The 15,323-nt window shown below is 35.7% G+C and overlaps 1 protein-coding gene across 4 annotated transcripts in view; it reads left to right on the plus strand.

Annotated features, from left to right (window-relative positions):
• CAMSAP2 (calmodulin regulated spectrin associated protein family member 2) overlaps positions 1-15,323 on the plus strand; it is a 90,951-nt gene that overhangs the window by 64,602 nt on the left and 11,026 nt on the right. For all 4 annotated transcript variants that reach the window (XM_052802205.1, XM_052802206.1, XM_052802207.1 and 1 more), the window contains 5 exons: positions 5,367-5,460; positions 6,539-6,632; positions 10,740-10,810; positions 11,315-11,384; positions 12,219-14,430. In XM_052802205.1, the coding sequence (XP_052658165.1) occupies positions 5,367-5,460; positions 6,539-6,632; positions 10,740-10,810; positions 11,315-11,384; positions 12,219-14,430 (2,541 nt within the window). The remainder of the gene's footprint in view (positions 1-5,366; positions 5,461-6,538; positions 6,633-10,739; positions 10,811-11,314; positions 11,385-12,218; positions 14,431-15,323) is intronic.

Genomic DNA, 15,323 nt, shown 5'->3' on the forward strand with positions numbered 1-15,323 from the left:
GGGCTACACGATGTCCACATGTGTTGTACAGCTTTCCTTCCAATCTCAATGAAAAAAACCACTGCCAATCAGGCTGCTAACCCAAATGTGAATTTACAACTGAAGTCCCTGTAAGCATGCGTATGGATTCCATAAGGACCTGGGAGAGCAGCTGGCTGTGTTTGAGGTGGCAGTTAGGTATGTATGATCAGAGTCAGTCCAGGGATTTGATTCCTATCTGGCTGGTTTAAAAGGATTCGGGATCAGGAATGAAAAGGAAGATTCAGCCAGGGAACAGTTCTTAAAGAGAAGATTTCTCTACTGACGGAGACTAAATGTTCCTGACTCATTAAAGGGAAGCAGTGTGGTTTGCTTTCACTGATGTTAATTGGCCAGTTTTCTCACTTCTTTCTTCTGGTCTGAAACAGGACATTACTGGAGTTTTCAGTTTGAGTTGTCATGACATTTATTAACCTGTGGCAGGAGATACAGCAAACTGGTAGTGCGTGGATTATACACAGCATTGTAATGTGGCCTTCTCCAGAGAGTTTGAAACACTCCATTTTTTTAATTCAGTCTTGATGCATATATGTTGGCACTTTTACAACATATAAACTATGGATTTGCATTTGAGGTAACTTACTTTCCTGGCCTATTGAACAGAGATTTTAATGTGCCTTGTGATATGAATTTTACAGTGTATTTTTATGTTCATTTTGAGGAAATTCCTAAAAGCATTTATGGCTGCTTTTGCATTCAATTTTAGTGGATTCAAGCCTGATTACAAATTATTTGTATCATTTGTATATACGACCTTGTAGTTACTATTCTATAAATATGCAGATCTAAACCCTATAAATATTGGAAAGATATAATTTATTTTAAGTGGCAAGATCGGATGTACTATTTCTGTTAGCTAATTTGATTTAAAAATTGTGATTTTAAAATTGTGGAGGGAGAATAGAGATATTAAAGAAAATCAGTTACCTTTTTTGTATAAAATTTTATAAAACAAGGTAGCTTGTGTCTCCCTTTGATACAGAAGCAAGTAATGACTTGAGATTTTATACTCAGAATATGGGATTTTTTTTTTTCCAAAAGATTATCTTCCAAAATCTGTTAAACAGAAGGATTTTTATCATACAGTACCAGAAGATGCAATAGATAAAATGTAACCAGTAGTACAGCTGGCTACATACAACTACTGAACAGTCTGCAAATATCAAATTGAAAAAAATAAATCAGAATGATTAGCAAATAAAAGCATCTGTGAAGCTGTAAGTCTGCCATCTGCTGTTCAGTGGTTTTGGGCCAGTCTGAGCTGCTCAGAGCTTAGTTATTTTTCAGTACTATTACAATTTGGTTATGCTTCTGAATATTTTTGTGTATAAGTGCATATGATAATCATGTGATGAGCTAATAGAACTTTTGTGGGAATAATCAAGGCAAAGTCTGTGGAAATAATATCTACATTCTTTCTAGCCCTGGTTAGCAGGATTACTACAGACCCACAGTTAGTTTTTCCAAAAAATTAAGTTACTGATCATCAGTATCCCCCTTTGATCATTATTAACATCCTTTTTTGACTAAAAATAATTTCTGATAAAATGCTGTTTCCATCATGATGCTTCACTGTCAAACTCTAAAGTAGCCTCAGTTCTAAGCAGGCTTTGCAGCCAACAGTTTCATTTTTATTCAGTAAATACTGCTTTGGTGATTTTTTGGAAAAATAATCTGTCTTACAGTAAGTAGTTCAGGACTGCATAGAAGATGTTCTCAGAAGGAATATCAGAATCCTTCATAAAATAGTCACTATTAAACGCTGCATTTCAACATAAACATAAGAAATTGGAGTATTTAAATACAATATTATTTTAGATGGGGACAAAGCTATGATTAGAACATTTTACAATTCATTTTGGTAGTAAAAAAAAAGTTAAAAATGTAAAAGTTTGAGATGAGGTAAGGGGAGGGGGAAATATTAAGCAGAAAATTGTAGAAATTGTAATATTTAGAAATTACGGCATTAAAAATCATACTTTGTTTGAGAAGTACATCTGATTTTTTTTTTTCTTTATGTATGTTGCTTCTTAATCAAATCAGTGTGTGATACCAAAATGCTATGCTTAACATTTTCTTTGAATGGAAAAGATTATGCTATGAACTTTTCCTCATTCAGTTCTGTTCTGCTGAAGAAGCAGAGGTGGGGTTTTTCCTAGTCTATTTATAGCTTGTAGGTAACAACTATGGCAACATCTGGCTGATCCTTTCACTATATACTGAAGTGCATGAGCAGCTTTCAGTCTGAGTATCCCTTTGCTGGAGTAAAGGCTTATTTACATTAGAAATATTTGGGGAAAAATAAATCTGAATCAAAAGTGTCAGGTATTTAAAATTGTATTTTAAAGTTTACTGATACAGAATTGAAGTTATCTCATTTCTTATTAAACATTTTTGTTGTAAATTTTTGTTTATTTTAAAAAGATATTTTTACCCCTAATGCCTGTGGTTTAGTTCTGAAATAAAATGTTTTGTTTAGAATTTTTGTCAAGTGTTTGCCTGCACTCCAGGATTTGAGGTATGCATTTCGAAGGCAACAAAAGTAATGCAACAATGGAATTTGACATTTGAGGGACTGAAAACATAGTGAAGCTGTCAAAAGAAGTCTTAAATGGAAGTCTTACATAGTCTGGATACTATTTTTAATTTGAGTACATCCTCTGTGGGCATACACCAGGTGTGCTCAAACATACAGTTAAACATTGAATGTGAGCAATCTTGCTTATTTATGTAGTTATGCAGTGGAAAGTTAATGTGTCCATCACAGAATACAAAGTAGCTTTCTTCTCTTTCCTACTGGATTACAAAAAGCTTCATCTTTCTGCTTAGATTTTCCTCCTCTAGCTGGTGAATTGACAACAGAAGACTTACAGACTTTGCAGCCATATGTGCCTGAATCAACCAGAAAATACTTAAATTGGACAAAGAAAAAGTTAAAATAGAAACCATTTACCACTGGTTTTACTTTCTCAGAATTTGTCCAGTTTTTGTTTAAGAGCTGTCAGCTATGTCATTTGCTGTATTCTTGTATCTCTGCAGTTCGTTTGCTGATATTTAATAGCCCTCATTCTTCTAAAATCCTTCAGAAAAGGAATAGCATATATGTTGATATGTAAGTCTCTTTCCTACATAGCTCTGTGAAACTGAATGAGTAAACTATCTGTAAGTTTAAACTAATTTTTAAAGACTGTGCATTTATTTAAGGAGCCCAAATGCAATTCTTAATCTGCAGCAAGGTTTTTTTGGAGACAAAGGAAGGCCTTATTGCTAACAAAGGGCTGGAAATTAGAAAAATGCTCCATGCTCTGCTAATGAGAATGTTTCACGTGTACAAAGATTGCTCTATTAATATCTACAATAGCAAAGTCTATGCTGAAGATCATCGTAAGTCATATAAAAAAATGTAGAAGCTGACTCCATTCTAAAAAACAAAGTAACAGCTGTCCTTGATCAAACCAAAGGTCCACTTGGCACCGTATCCTGTTTCCTACAACAGTTTGGCAATGGCAGAAGCCAAAGCAAGTAGAGAAGACCAGGGCAAGCTGTGGGTTTTACTGTGAATACGTTTAAGAATTCTGTCCCATACCATGTAATGTTACATACTCAACTAATATCCTTTAAGCAGACTTTTTTCCTATCTTTGTTCAAAAGAAAGGAAAAAAAAAAAACCAAACCAAACAAAATTAGGTAATTTTTTGCTTTTTTCCTAAATCACCTCTGATGTGTCTGTGTTACCACAAAACTCAGAAGAGGCATTGCTTTGTTTTGAAACTCTTCTCTAAAGCAAATAAATTCCCACTTTCCCTGAGAGACTATTTTTCAGTTAATTTCATTCTCAAAGAAAAATAAAAAGAGATAGTGTCTGATAGTTTAGTATAAAAATGCTGATTTTTCTCAAGTACAGAAAGTTTTATAGGACCAAATACCAAGAAAGCGTTATTTTTTAAAAAAGGTCACATGGAAATATATTTCTGGGTTTCAACACTAGTTTATAAGTTGCAAGTGCTCTTGATGTTGTTTATAAAAATTAAACCAATAAGTTTGTTAATTTATGTTTTCCTGTTTAAACTGTGTAAAATGTTAAATGAAAATAGCATAAAGTGGAGAAAATAAACCAGATATTTGAAATTATTCAGGGTTAATGACATGAAAAAAGTGACTAAGGACACTTTTGTAAGTATTGTTAGCTAGACATTATTGGGTTTTCTTGTAGAAAGACTTTTTAAACAAACTGTTTTAAAAAGTTGTTTAATTACAGTTTCCCAATTTAATGCATAAGTAGAGGTTTGTATTGTTTACATTTTCAGACTTCGTCAGACACAATTCTGTGCACATGGTTGAGCCAGCCCAGGCCTGGATGCTTGTTGATCTCATCCAGGTGATATTTCTAGATACGAAGTACCACTGACCCATGTGACCATAGCAGCTTAGGACCCTGATCATTTGGCCTCTGAACTCTTCAGCCTCTACACTCAACAAACCTGGCCTTTTTGCACTCTTTATTATATACTCTTGCAGCAGAAACGGCTGCTGCTGCTTCTGCCTGTTTTTCACCTCTTGATTTTTTTTTTTGTTGTTGCAGTTCATGTCATCAGTTGTTTCTTCCTTTTCACCCGTCTTTCCCCTTGTGTTAAATCTGATGGCTCCCACACTTCTGTGTTTCATAGCTGTGTAATGGAAAAATACAGTAGGAAGGTATATCATCAATGTATTAAGTGTGCATAAATCTTTGGAGCTAAAACTGTGTTCTAACCTGCATTCAACAAATGCTGCTGCTGGTTTTTGTTTTGCATTAAGGACTTGTAAATTTGGGTACATCTTCACAATTGTGGCAAAAAGCACATACTTGACACAAAAGCCTAAATCAGATTCAAAATTCCTACACTAAAACTAAGGGCTACCAGAGTTTTTCATGTTAAGCTCTGCAAATTGTATTGCCTAGCCTTGCAAAACTTCACTACTTCTATGGAAATGGCTAATCTGTTTGACAGGCATCTTTTTCTACCCGTCCTGTACCTCTCTGCCCTGCCTGCAAGGCATCAGGCCTGAGCATATGCTTATTATTGAAACATTTCAACCTGAACGGTTACAATCTGGTGAAGTTATGTATATTAGATAGTTGGTGCTACAGATCAGTCTTACTGATCTCTTTTTCTAAGAAATTAGTAGAGAAGAGATTGTAAACTTGATGAAATGGAGAGGCATATCCCAAATGCCGCTTAATCTATTTTATTTGCAGGCTTGTGTTTTAATATAAATTTCTTCTTTTGGTTTTGGTTGGTTTGTTTTTTTTGTTTTTTGTTTTTTTTGTTTTTTTGTTTTTGTAGAGTAACTACATGGTGTTCATGGCAGAATTGTTCTGGTGGTTTGAAGTGGTGAAGCCATCATTTGTACAACCTCGTGTTGTTGTGCATCCCCAAGGTAATTTAATTATATTAAGGATTTGGTTTAGTATGTATGTGTACAGATTGCCATTGTGTTCACAAACACAGTGAATATTTTAGTTAACAAGATTTCGTGGTGTACAACCCCCTTAAAGAAGGAGCAAAGTACTCCTTCCTCATGTTAATCTTCATCTCATCTCATAAATCATAATTAGATTTTGTTGTCTATTACCAAAAACTCATTTAAATTGTTGTGGTACAATCACTTGCAAATTTTCCTCACCTAAGCAAGCCTAGAATCCATTTATGCCCATGCAGGGATAACAAACATAATAAGGAGCCAAGAAGAGATTTTAGCCTGAAGAGTTTGTATTGCTGAGGAGAAGATACCAAGAGAAAGGAACAAATCTGGGGAAAGTGGACAGATAGTTAATTGTAAAATTGCATTTTGTAACTGGGTGCAAAGGCACAGTCCTCCATCAGTAAATTCTCAAATTTAAAAATCCACCTCTTGGGTAGATCTTGAGATCTGTTAATGAGTACAAAGTCATGGTAACTTAAAGATTCGTACAGTAGTGCTGTGATTGTCTCTCCAAGAGCTAGGAAGAGATTTTCCTTGTGTGGCTTTTATACTTTTTTTTTTTCCCACTTGTAGGCTTTATAGCACATACAAATCTGATTTAAATCTTTTGAATATCGCTAACCAATTTAGGATATGACCAAAATACTATTTTCTAGCTAAAAAGTCAGTTTTGGGATTCGGGGGAAAAAAGTCTTTATCAGAAAAATTTCTTCCAGAAGAATAATATTTATTTTTGCTAAAAAGATTGCTTGCTTTTAATTTTGTGGCTCTTTTTCGGTTTTTTTCTTTATTATTTCTTTTCTTGCCTTTTCTAATAGTATTTGTCATTCTCCGTTCCCTTAATTAGTGTCAATATGGGAGCTTTGGAGGAGGTAAAGCTGAAAGTGACTGGGTTTTAATCTAAATAATGGAACCAATGAAAATTCTTTAAATCTTTGGAAATCATTACTTCACATTATTTCAGATGCTTTTCTACTATGGATTTTAACTGAATACTAAACTATCATAACTTGAGCTTTGTTCTTCCTGGCAGTTGAACCTGCAAAAGATGCACCTTCTGCTCACAGCTTGAATGCTAACAGAAGAAATTATGTGGATGGCCCATCTGGTTCTGACTTCATAGCCAGGTAATGTCAGGGAATCATAAGTACTGTTTCACAATTTTCTCCTTTCTATTCAAAATCAAACACAGTTTTTTATTTAGTTTTGTTGCCTTTTTGCAATGCACAAGGAATGAGTTACTAAATATAATCTGTAGAATTTTGTGGAAGATCCCATAGTTCAGCTATTTCCCTCACTGCCCCGTTGCATAGCAGGCAACGTGTTCATGTTTGCCACTTGGACAGTGTACTGTTGTCTTAGCAGTTTCCAAAACAACCCTTACCATTCAGCAGAAGTATGTTATATGGCCTCCTTGTCCTCTTCAGTTTCATGTGGGGCTGCTGACCAAGTCTGCTCTGAAAGAGCTATTTTTCTGGAAATCACAGCAAACTTTCCAAAAAATGGTAAGAAAAGTAAACTAAGATAACAGCAAGAAAACCACTGAGTGATGGTTTTAGTATCATCTGTTACTTAAGTACCATGAAGGTCAAATATGTAAAAATAAATACTTACACTATGATGAACTTCCCAAGTCTTGTGAGCATCAAGAATGGAAAGCTAACTGCTTTATTAAATATGTTTTGCATTATTTGTATTTTTTGTAAATAATGTGAAACATTAGTATTACTGTTACAGATTTGGAAGCAATATAAAAACATCCCGTTTCCCTTGTGTTCTCCAATGACGTAGCTGATGATACATTTGATTCAATTCTCAGGGGAGACCTTATCACTCTCTACAGCTACCTGAAAGGAGGCTGTAGCAAGGTGGGGGCCGGTCTCTTCTCACAAGTAACAAGTGATAGGACAAGAGGAAATGGCCTCAAGTTGCACCAGGGGAGGTTTAGATTGGATATTAGGAAAAATTTCTTCGCCGAAAGGATTGTCAAGCATTGGAACAGGCTGCCCAGGGAAGTGGTGGAGTCACCATCCCTGGAGGTATTTAAAAGACCTGTAGATGTGGCACTTAGGGACATGGTTTGGTGGTGGACTTGGCAGTACTATGTTAATGGTTGGACTCAACGATCTTAAAGGTCTTTTCCAACTTGAACGATTCTATGGTAAGAGGCAGAAATTGCATGTTAGGCCTTCTTTTTAATCTTTCTTTTGACAGGGTGAAGAAAGCCTTCCAGTGATCTGATCTGAACATAGTGGATGAGGGGTAGCATTGCATTATATTTATAATTTGGGGGCAAAGGTTTATTGATTGTGTCTGAACTGACACAAAGGAGAAGGATAAAATTAGCATTTTAATCAGATGTTCGGCAAATTGTTGGTTGCCAACCTAGCTAATCCTTTTCTGTTGTTTTTGGATGGGGTTTTGGGGGGGATAGGGGAGTGTTTGGTTGGTTTCAGGGTTTGTTGTTTGTTGTGGGTTGTTTGTTTTTTTTTTTTAAGTATTTGGGAATCTATGCTGACTTTAATCAGGGAACAATATTTCTTACTATCATTAAATGCTGTGATTCCAAATCTCTTTTTCCTGTGTGTATCGGAAGTGTTTCCCATGTAGACAATGAAGTTATTTTAGTGTAAACTGAGCGTATAAACCAGGAGAACAAGAAACAGTAGTTTTGAACGTATCTTTTGGAAGAGGGCTTCCCAAGGCCATTCACACCTTGCAAAGCCACTGCAAGCAGTCCAACAAAGGGCTTATAACTATGACTGTCCTACAGAACAAAGAAAGGTTTGCAATAAAAATCACTATTTGTATGTGGCTTCCAACCTGATGTCCTCCTTTTAGAGCCCTTCATGAACAAAACTTCAGTGACTTATCTTTTAGTAGTTCTACGAAGATAGTAAATCATGTCAGTTACACTTAAAAACAAATTAAACTAAAGAAACAGTTCTGTGCCATACTTATTCTTGTGCTGTAGTGTTCATTGTGGAGAAGACTTTCTTTAAATGTAAAGAAAGTTAGTAGATGAATACTAGACAGCAAGACCAGAGAAGTCTATCTGTAGCCTTGACTGTGTAAAAAAAAAAAAAAAAAAAAAAAAAAAAAAAAAAAAATCCCCACAGCTGAAGCTATTAACCATGCATTTATCCCTGCTCTGACAAATTCTGTCAGTAACATAGTATTTTTTTCATCCAAATAAATCTATGTTTTCTCGAAATGTTTACGTTCTGTCTGTGCAGATGGTTTTGGCCTCTAAACTGGAGAGGACTGACTGGAAGTTTTACAATAAGCATCTGAATTAACTTCATAAACACTTACAAAAGCCTTTATGTTTCTTAGTGCCATTACCATTCCAAATTTAACTGTCAAGTCTGTAAGTTGCCACCAACATGTTTTATAATACTGCTAATGTTTCCTGAGACATGTTCAGATATACAGTAAAAATCATTGTGAAGCCCTTATGGGTGGTGAGTTGCATATTGTACTAGCTCATCACAACACTTTTAGTGTCTCTACAAGTGATGGATATGGTTTTGTGTCGAGTAATAGAAAGAGCCATATCTTTCCTCATAAGTCAGTGTACTTCATCTAACTTGATGATACTTCACTGCATTGTAGGACAAAGGAGGGACCTAAGAAGCTATTTCAGATGGTAGGAATCTAATGCCCAGGCTGCAGGTTCTCTGGCAGAACAGACCTGACTGCAGGATGTTGTGGTCCTGGCCTTCCTCCTTGTCCCAACTGCACATGCCTGCCCATTGAGTGTTTGACATTGTCATTTTAGTGCACAAAGACAGAAAAAACTAACCCAGTTGGAAAAAATGAATGTTTTTTTGTTGGCTTAGCTTATTGAAATGACTCAGAGGATCGGATGGAGAGCCAGATCCAGCGCAGAGGAGGGAGTGGGACTGTGGCGACGAGCACTTATGATGTCTGTGGTTGCCATGGAACCACAGTCACGGTGCCAAAATCGGTCTTTTCTTGAGGGAAAATGAAGTGTATAGATTTTCTTTGTGGTAGGAAATTTTCACAGGCTGCTGGATGAAATTTTGAAAGCATGCTTTTCTTTTAAGATAACTTATAGACATTATATCTATGATTTTTAAACTTTCATAGAAATCTCAAATGCCACTTAAAACAGGTATGTAGCTAGTGTGTAGTGTTATTAACACAAAAAATCAGGAATTTATGAGAACCTATTTTGAATAGTATATATTTATGAAAGATGCTTTTGTAGATTGTAAAACAACAATATTTTTCTTAAATTGATGTGAACATCCTACCCGCAAATATAATTTAGAAGCATTTCTAAAGGATACTGTATATAAACTATAATAGCACTAAACAAATATTTTGAAAATTACTGAGTAAAAAAACAAAAGAGAGTTTGGGAGTGTGCTCTTCATCTCAGTGAACAAAATTCAAAGCATGAAAAGATTTAATCCAGTGTGTTTTTTAAGTCTGGCTTCTTTATAACCGTTTTACATAAAAATGCGTGTGTCTGTGCATGTGTCTTTGTTCTGATCCTGAAGAAGCACCTTGATCAAAACACTGTATTATGTTAATCCTTTTCTGGATTAACGCAGCTAGTCTATTACAGACCTTCTCTATGAACCAAAAAAAGTATCTGTTGTAAGTAGAAACAGAGGAAATCTTTGTCATTACTGTTTCAGTAGTGAATATATTTTTTTTGTATTTATAAAGTCATGTCTATCAAAATCTCCTTTATCCACTTCTAGTGCATATTGCAGTCCAGACACGAAGTAGGAGTTTCAGACTAAGCAACTGAAAAGAGACACGCATGAAAAGTATGTGATAGTAGCTGCAGTCACTCAGTTCTGAGGCCAGTAGGAACTGCCTCATTTTGTTCATGTTTATGTTTGGGTTTTTTGCTAAAATGAAACTTAAAAATGAGAACCTTTTAATAACGGTATTTACATGAACTAAATCGGGAGACAAGTATGTTAACAAAACTAATGCCGCTTTGTGGCCTTTTGTGTAGGAGAAATACCTTTTTGACATTTTGGTCTATTGAATTAGGTCCAGTTAAAGGCAATAACACTGTTCTCTTTTTAGTTAATAAATTAATATTTCAGTAAGAGAATTACACCTCATTTTCTTCCCTGTCACAAAAAATAAACCTGGTTTTGTGTTGGCCCAGGACGTGAAGTCTGGTTGCCCTTTTGTAATGTGGCTTTTGATGTATTACTTTTAAGTTAATGTCTCTTGCTTTATAGATTGGAAAGTCCAACTTATACACCATCTCACCAACTGCATACACCCCAGCAGTCTTATTCATCTGTTCCAGGTAACAATTTACAAATGAGTGGAAGAGGCAATGAGACAAGGTGTCATCTTCTGAGTAAATTGCTATCTTGCTTGTATTTGTTCAAACACTATTTATGCAGAAATTACTGGGAGAGCTTTCATGAAAGGCTAAGGAATGAGTTCTGTGATTTATAAAATGTACAAATGGGAAGTTTGTGTTTGTACCTTTTGTCTGTTTTTTTAATTTGACTTCTGTTTTGATTATGTGGAATATGGCTTGCAACAAGTATTTGTAGTATATTTTAGTAGTATTTGTAGTATATTTTACTGAATAGTAAATTCTTTGAGGGATGAGGGGTATAATACATATTCAGAATTAAATTGACTCAGTTGCTCTACTTGTATTCTCAATATAAAACCACTTTTTTTTGCCATTGCAGTGTTATAAGTAGTGAAGCAAACTAATTTGTTAAAGCAACAGAAGGTGATTTTAAAAATCATTTCTCATAACAGTTACCTTGGGTTATATTTTAATTTCACTTAGGAGTCATCAGGCGGTCCACATCAATGTCTTATGTAGATGGGTATGTAGGGACATGGCCCAAAGAAAAAAGGTAAGTAGGCTTACCGTATGAGTTGGTTAAAAAAATTATTATTTATTGGTCATAAATAGTAATAAATGCTCCATTGTAGTTTGGATTTTCAGAATCCTGTAATAAGAGTTCTTGTAAGCAACTTGCAAGAGTAGAAAGAGAAAACTGTATCATGGATTAAGAACTCAGTAATAGGAAACAAACTTCAGAAATAAAGCATCTATTTTTTACATTGGAATGAGGTATATGTGAGAGATTTGAATTGTTGGTATTAAATATGTTCACATTTACTCATCGCAATCAACTAAAAGTGGTGAGAGTAACATTAGCTAATGAGCTCAGTAGTATTTAAACTTGTATTACTTTGTGGATAGTAAGAACAATCAGGCTGAATGTTTTGTTTTTCAGTTAGACTGGTCATAAACTCTTAATCTGTAAGGTGTAAACTAAAGTTAAAATGGTAAGAGTTATAGTGGTGAGTTACTCAGTAAGTAAAAATTGTGTCTCTCTTCACACCTTCCTTCTGATCTACTATGGGAATTGCTATGTTCCTAAAATGCCTATAATTTGTTCCAAAGTAATAAAAAGCATTGGCTATCTGTGAAGAAAATGTTGTTACATTATATTTTATTGTGCATTTTTATTTATTACATTTATATCTATTTATTAAATAAATATATGTATTTGTATTATATTATATTGTATTGTATTATATTGTATTTGAAGCTAGGCAAAATGCAGTACACCTAACAGTGCCTTTAATACTACAATCTTAAAATAATTTTAAAACTGAATGTGAATACTTCATTTCTATTAATCATGAGCTGTTACTTCCTTTATTCTAATTTCTATTAGGTCATCATTACATGGAGTTTCATTTGACATTTCTTTTGACAAAGAAAAAAGTATTCCAGTAACTACTCCAAACAGAGGAATGACTAGATCTGTGAGCAATGAAGGCCTTACACTAAACATCAACCGCATGCCGAAACATATTAGAAAAAATCTGTCCTTCAAACCAGTAAATGGAGAAGAGGAAAATCAAGATATTGAAGAGGAAAAGGATACGATAGCTCATAAAGACACAAAGGCCAATCAGTCTCTCAACACAAATCAAAAAAATGCCAGTGAGAGCAGCTGCCACAGGTTTCCAAATGGAGCTTTGCAAAACAGGGCAGTTCTGGATGATTTTGGCAATCAGATTGAGACACCAAGCATTGAAGAGGCTTTGCAGATAATTCATGACACTGAAAAATCTCCCAGAGTTATCCAGCCAGACCAAATTACAAATGGGTTCTTTCTTCACAATCAGGAAATGAGCATCTTGAATTCAAACATTAAACCAAATCAGTCTACCCCTGATATAATTACAGACACAAAAGGTGCTCTGAGTCCTGTGACTGACAATACAGAAGTAGATACTGGAATACATGTCCCTTCAGAAGACATTCCAGAGACAATGGATGAGGATTCTTCTTTGAGAGATTATACTGTAAGCATGGACTCTGACATGGAAGAACCATCTAAATTTCTCCAGGATTATGACATGCGAGCTAGCAATCACAGAGATCAATTAAGTCCCTGTCCCAGCTCAGTAAGTACTAAATCACAGGCAGGCAGCAGTGCTTCTTCAAGTTCAGGGGTTAAAATGACTAGCTTTGCAGAGCAGAAATTCAGGAAGTTGAATCACACGGATAGTAGAAGCAGTGGGAGCAGTTCTCAGAAAACCACACCAGAAGGTTCTGAGCTGAACATCCCTCATGTGGTTGCTTGGACTCATATTCCTGAGGAAGCATCTGTTCCTCAAGGAAGAGACACTACACAGTTACTGGCTTCCGAAATGGTACATCTTAGGATGAAACTGGAGGAAAAGAGGCGAGCCATTGAAGCACAGAAGAAGAAAGTTGAAGCTGCATTCACGAAGCAGCGGCAGAAAATGGGAAGAACAGCATTTCTTAACGTTGTGAAAAAGAAAGGTGATGGAGTATCACCTCTCCGAGAAGAAGCAGCAGGGGCTGAAGATGAGAAGGTATTCACTGACAGTAATCAGTTGAAAGAAAAAGAAACTCAAAAATCAGATGAACAAACTAGTAATACTTCAGAATTAATAAAAGAAAACCCTGAAAACTCTCATAGCAAATGGTTAAAATCTCCTGCTACTCCTATGGATGCTGAAAAGCATTGGAATTTAGCAAGCCCCTCAGAAGAAAATTTTAATGAAGGAGATATCTTAGAATATACAAAATCTATTGAAAAACTAAACTCTTCCCTACACTTTCTACAACAAGAAATGCAACGTCTATCCCTTCAACAGGAGATGTTGATGCAGATGAGAGAGCACCAGGCTTGGGTTATTTCTCCTCCTCAGCCTTCTCCTCAGAAGCAGATTCGGGACTTTAAGTCTTCATCAAGGCAAATGGGAACTCCGTCTCCCATTGCACCTTTCTCACAGGAATCTCCTCGCTCTACACATCAATCTCCACAGTCTTCCAACAGGAAGAATGCCTCTTTTCACATTAAAATGCAAAGGACTCCTAGGCCAAATGAACTGAAAATAACACCTCTAAATCGTACCTTGACTGCCCCACGGTCTGTGGATAGTCTTCCCCGTTTGAGGAGGTTTTCTCCAAGTCAGGTTCCCATTCAGACTAGATCATTTGTTTGCTTTGGAGATGATGGTGAACACATAGGTGAACCTCAGTTGAGGGGAAATCTTTTGAAGGAAGTCAAACCTACAGAAGAGGTAGCAAAAGAAGAAGGACCAAAATTGCTGAAACAGTGTGAACAGAAGTTGGAGGAAAAGGAGATTAAGCCTATTGAATCTAATGTTTCTGAAGTATTAGCTCAGCCTATTACAGAAACTGTCTGCGTCACCCCAAATGAAGATCAGCTAAGCCAAGCAATTTTGCCAACACCAGCTCCCAAAACAGCTAACTTAATTGAAGTTTCCTTATCAGATTTGAAGCCACCAGAAAAAAATGAAGTATCTGTTGAGAAATATGAAGGTGAGAGTGATAGAGAACAATTTGAGGATGACCAGAAAGTGTGTTGTGGATTCTTTTTTAAGGTAAGAGAACTAGTGGATGTGTATGTCTGCTATTAAGCTTCCTTTGAAAGGGAACTTCTTACTTCAGATATGGATTTCAGTGATGACTTTCCATTGAAGTCAAAGCAGATGGTTCTGCAACTCTAAATGTACAAGCATATCTTTTGCACTTGATGATTAATTTGGCATCGTAAGAGTGGTGAGATTCAACCATACTGTGGTTCTGAGCATGCCAGAGGATCCCTTTCCATTCATAGGTGTGGGAGAGTGCTTGGAGTTTTGGGTGAGGAAGATGCATGCTGAATGTAGATTTATTTTTACATAAGCTGTGGTGACCTTAATTAAACATGCTCACATCTCACCCTTACTTCCCCATCCCACCCCCAAATTTAACTAAAAGTTTTTGAAGTACCTAAGAGCCTGCATTTTTTAAGATGTTTAATGTCTCCAAGTTGCACGTTGGAGAAGGTGCTAAGGAATTATAGTCTTCCAAGACTCCCTTTTGAAGTTGGTATTTCAGAGCACTCCCTGTTGTCTTATTAATGAGTTATATTCAGAGAGGCTTTTAACTATAATGTGCATTGTAAGAGAGCAATCTAGACACTGAAAGCCATCAAGATTTTGAATTTCCATCTTAGAATTCCCCAAAATCTTGTATCACATATCTGAGATGTACCTTGCTTGTCTGGAAGCATTCCTCAGTTCTAACAAAACATCTGGCTTGATCAGAAGTTATGCTGCATAGTTACTGCTTTTTGTGCTAAATTACCATCATCTCCATACACATGGAATCTTCCAAAGCTGAATACAGAAGTTTATGCAGTGTGGGATCTGACTCTAAACTAAAGTATTTCACTTAGCAAGTTTACTTATATCAGTGTTGAATTTTATGTTTGACTTAAGAACGAAAAATT

Source organism: Harpia harpyja, chromosome 11, assembly GCF_026419915.1.
Source record: "Harpia harpyja isolate bHarHar1 chromosome 11, bHarHar1 primary haplotype, whole genome shotgun sequence".
Classification (NCBI taxonomy): Eukaryota; Metazoa; Chordata; class Aves; order Accipitriformes; family Accipitridae; genus Harpia; species Harpia harpyja.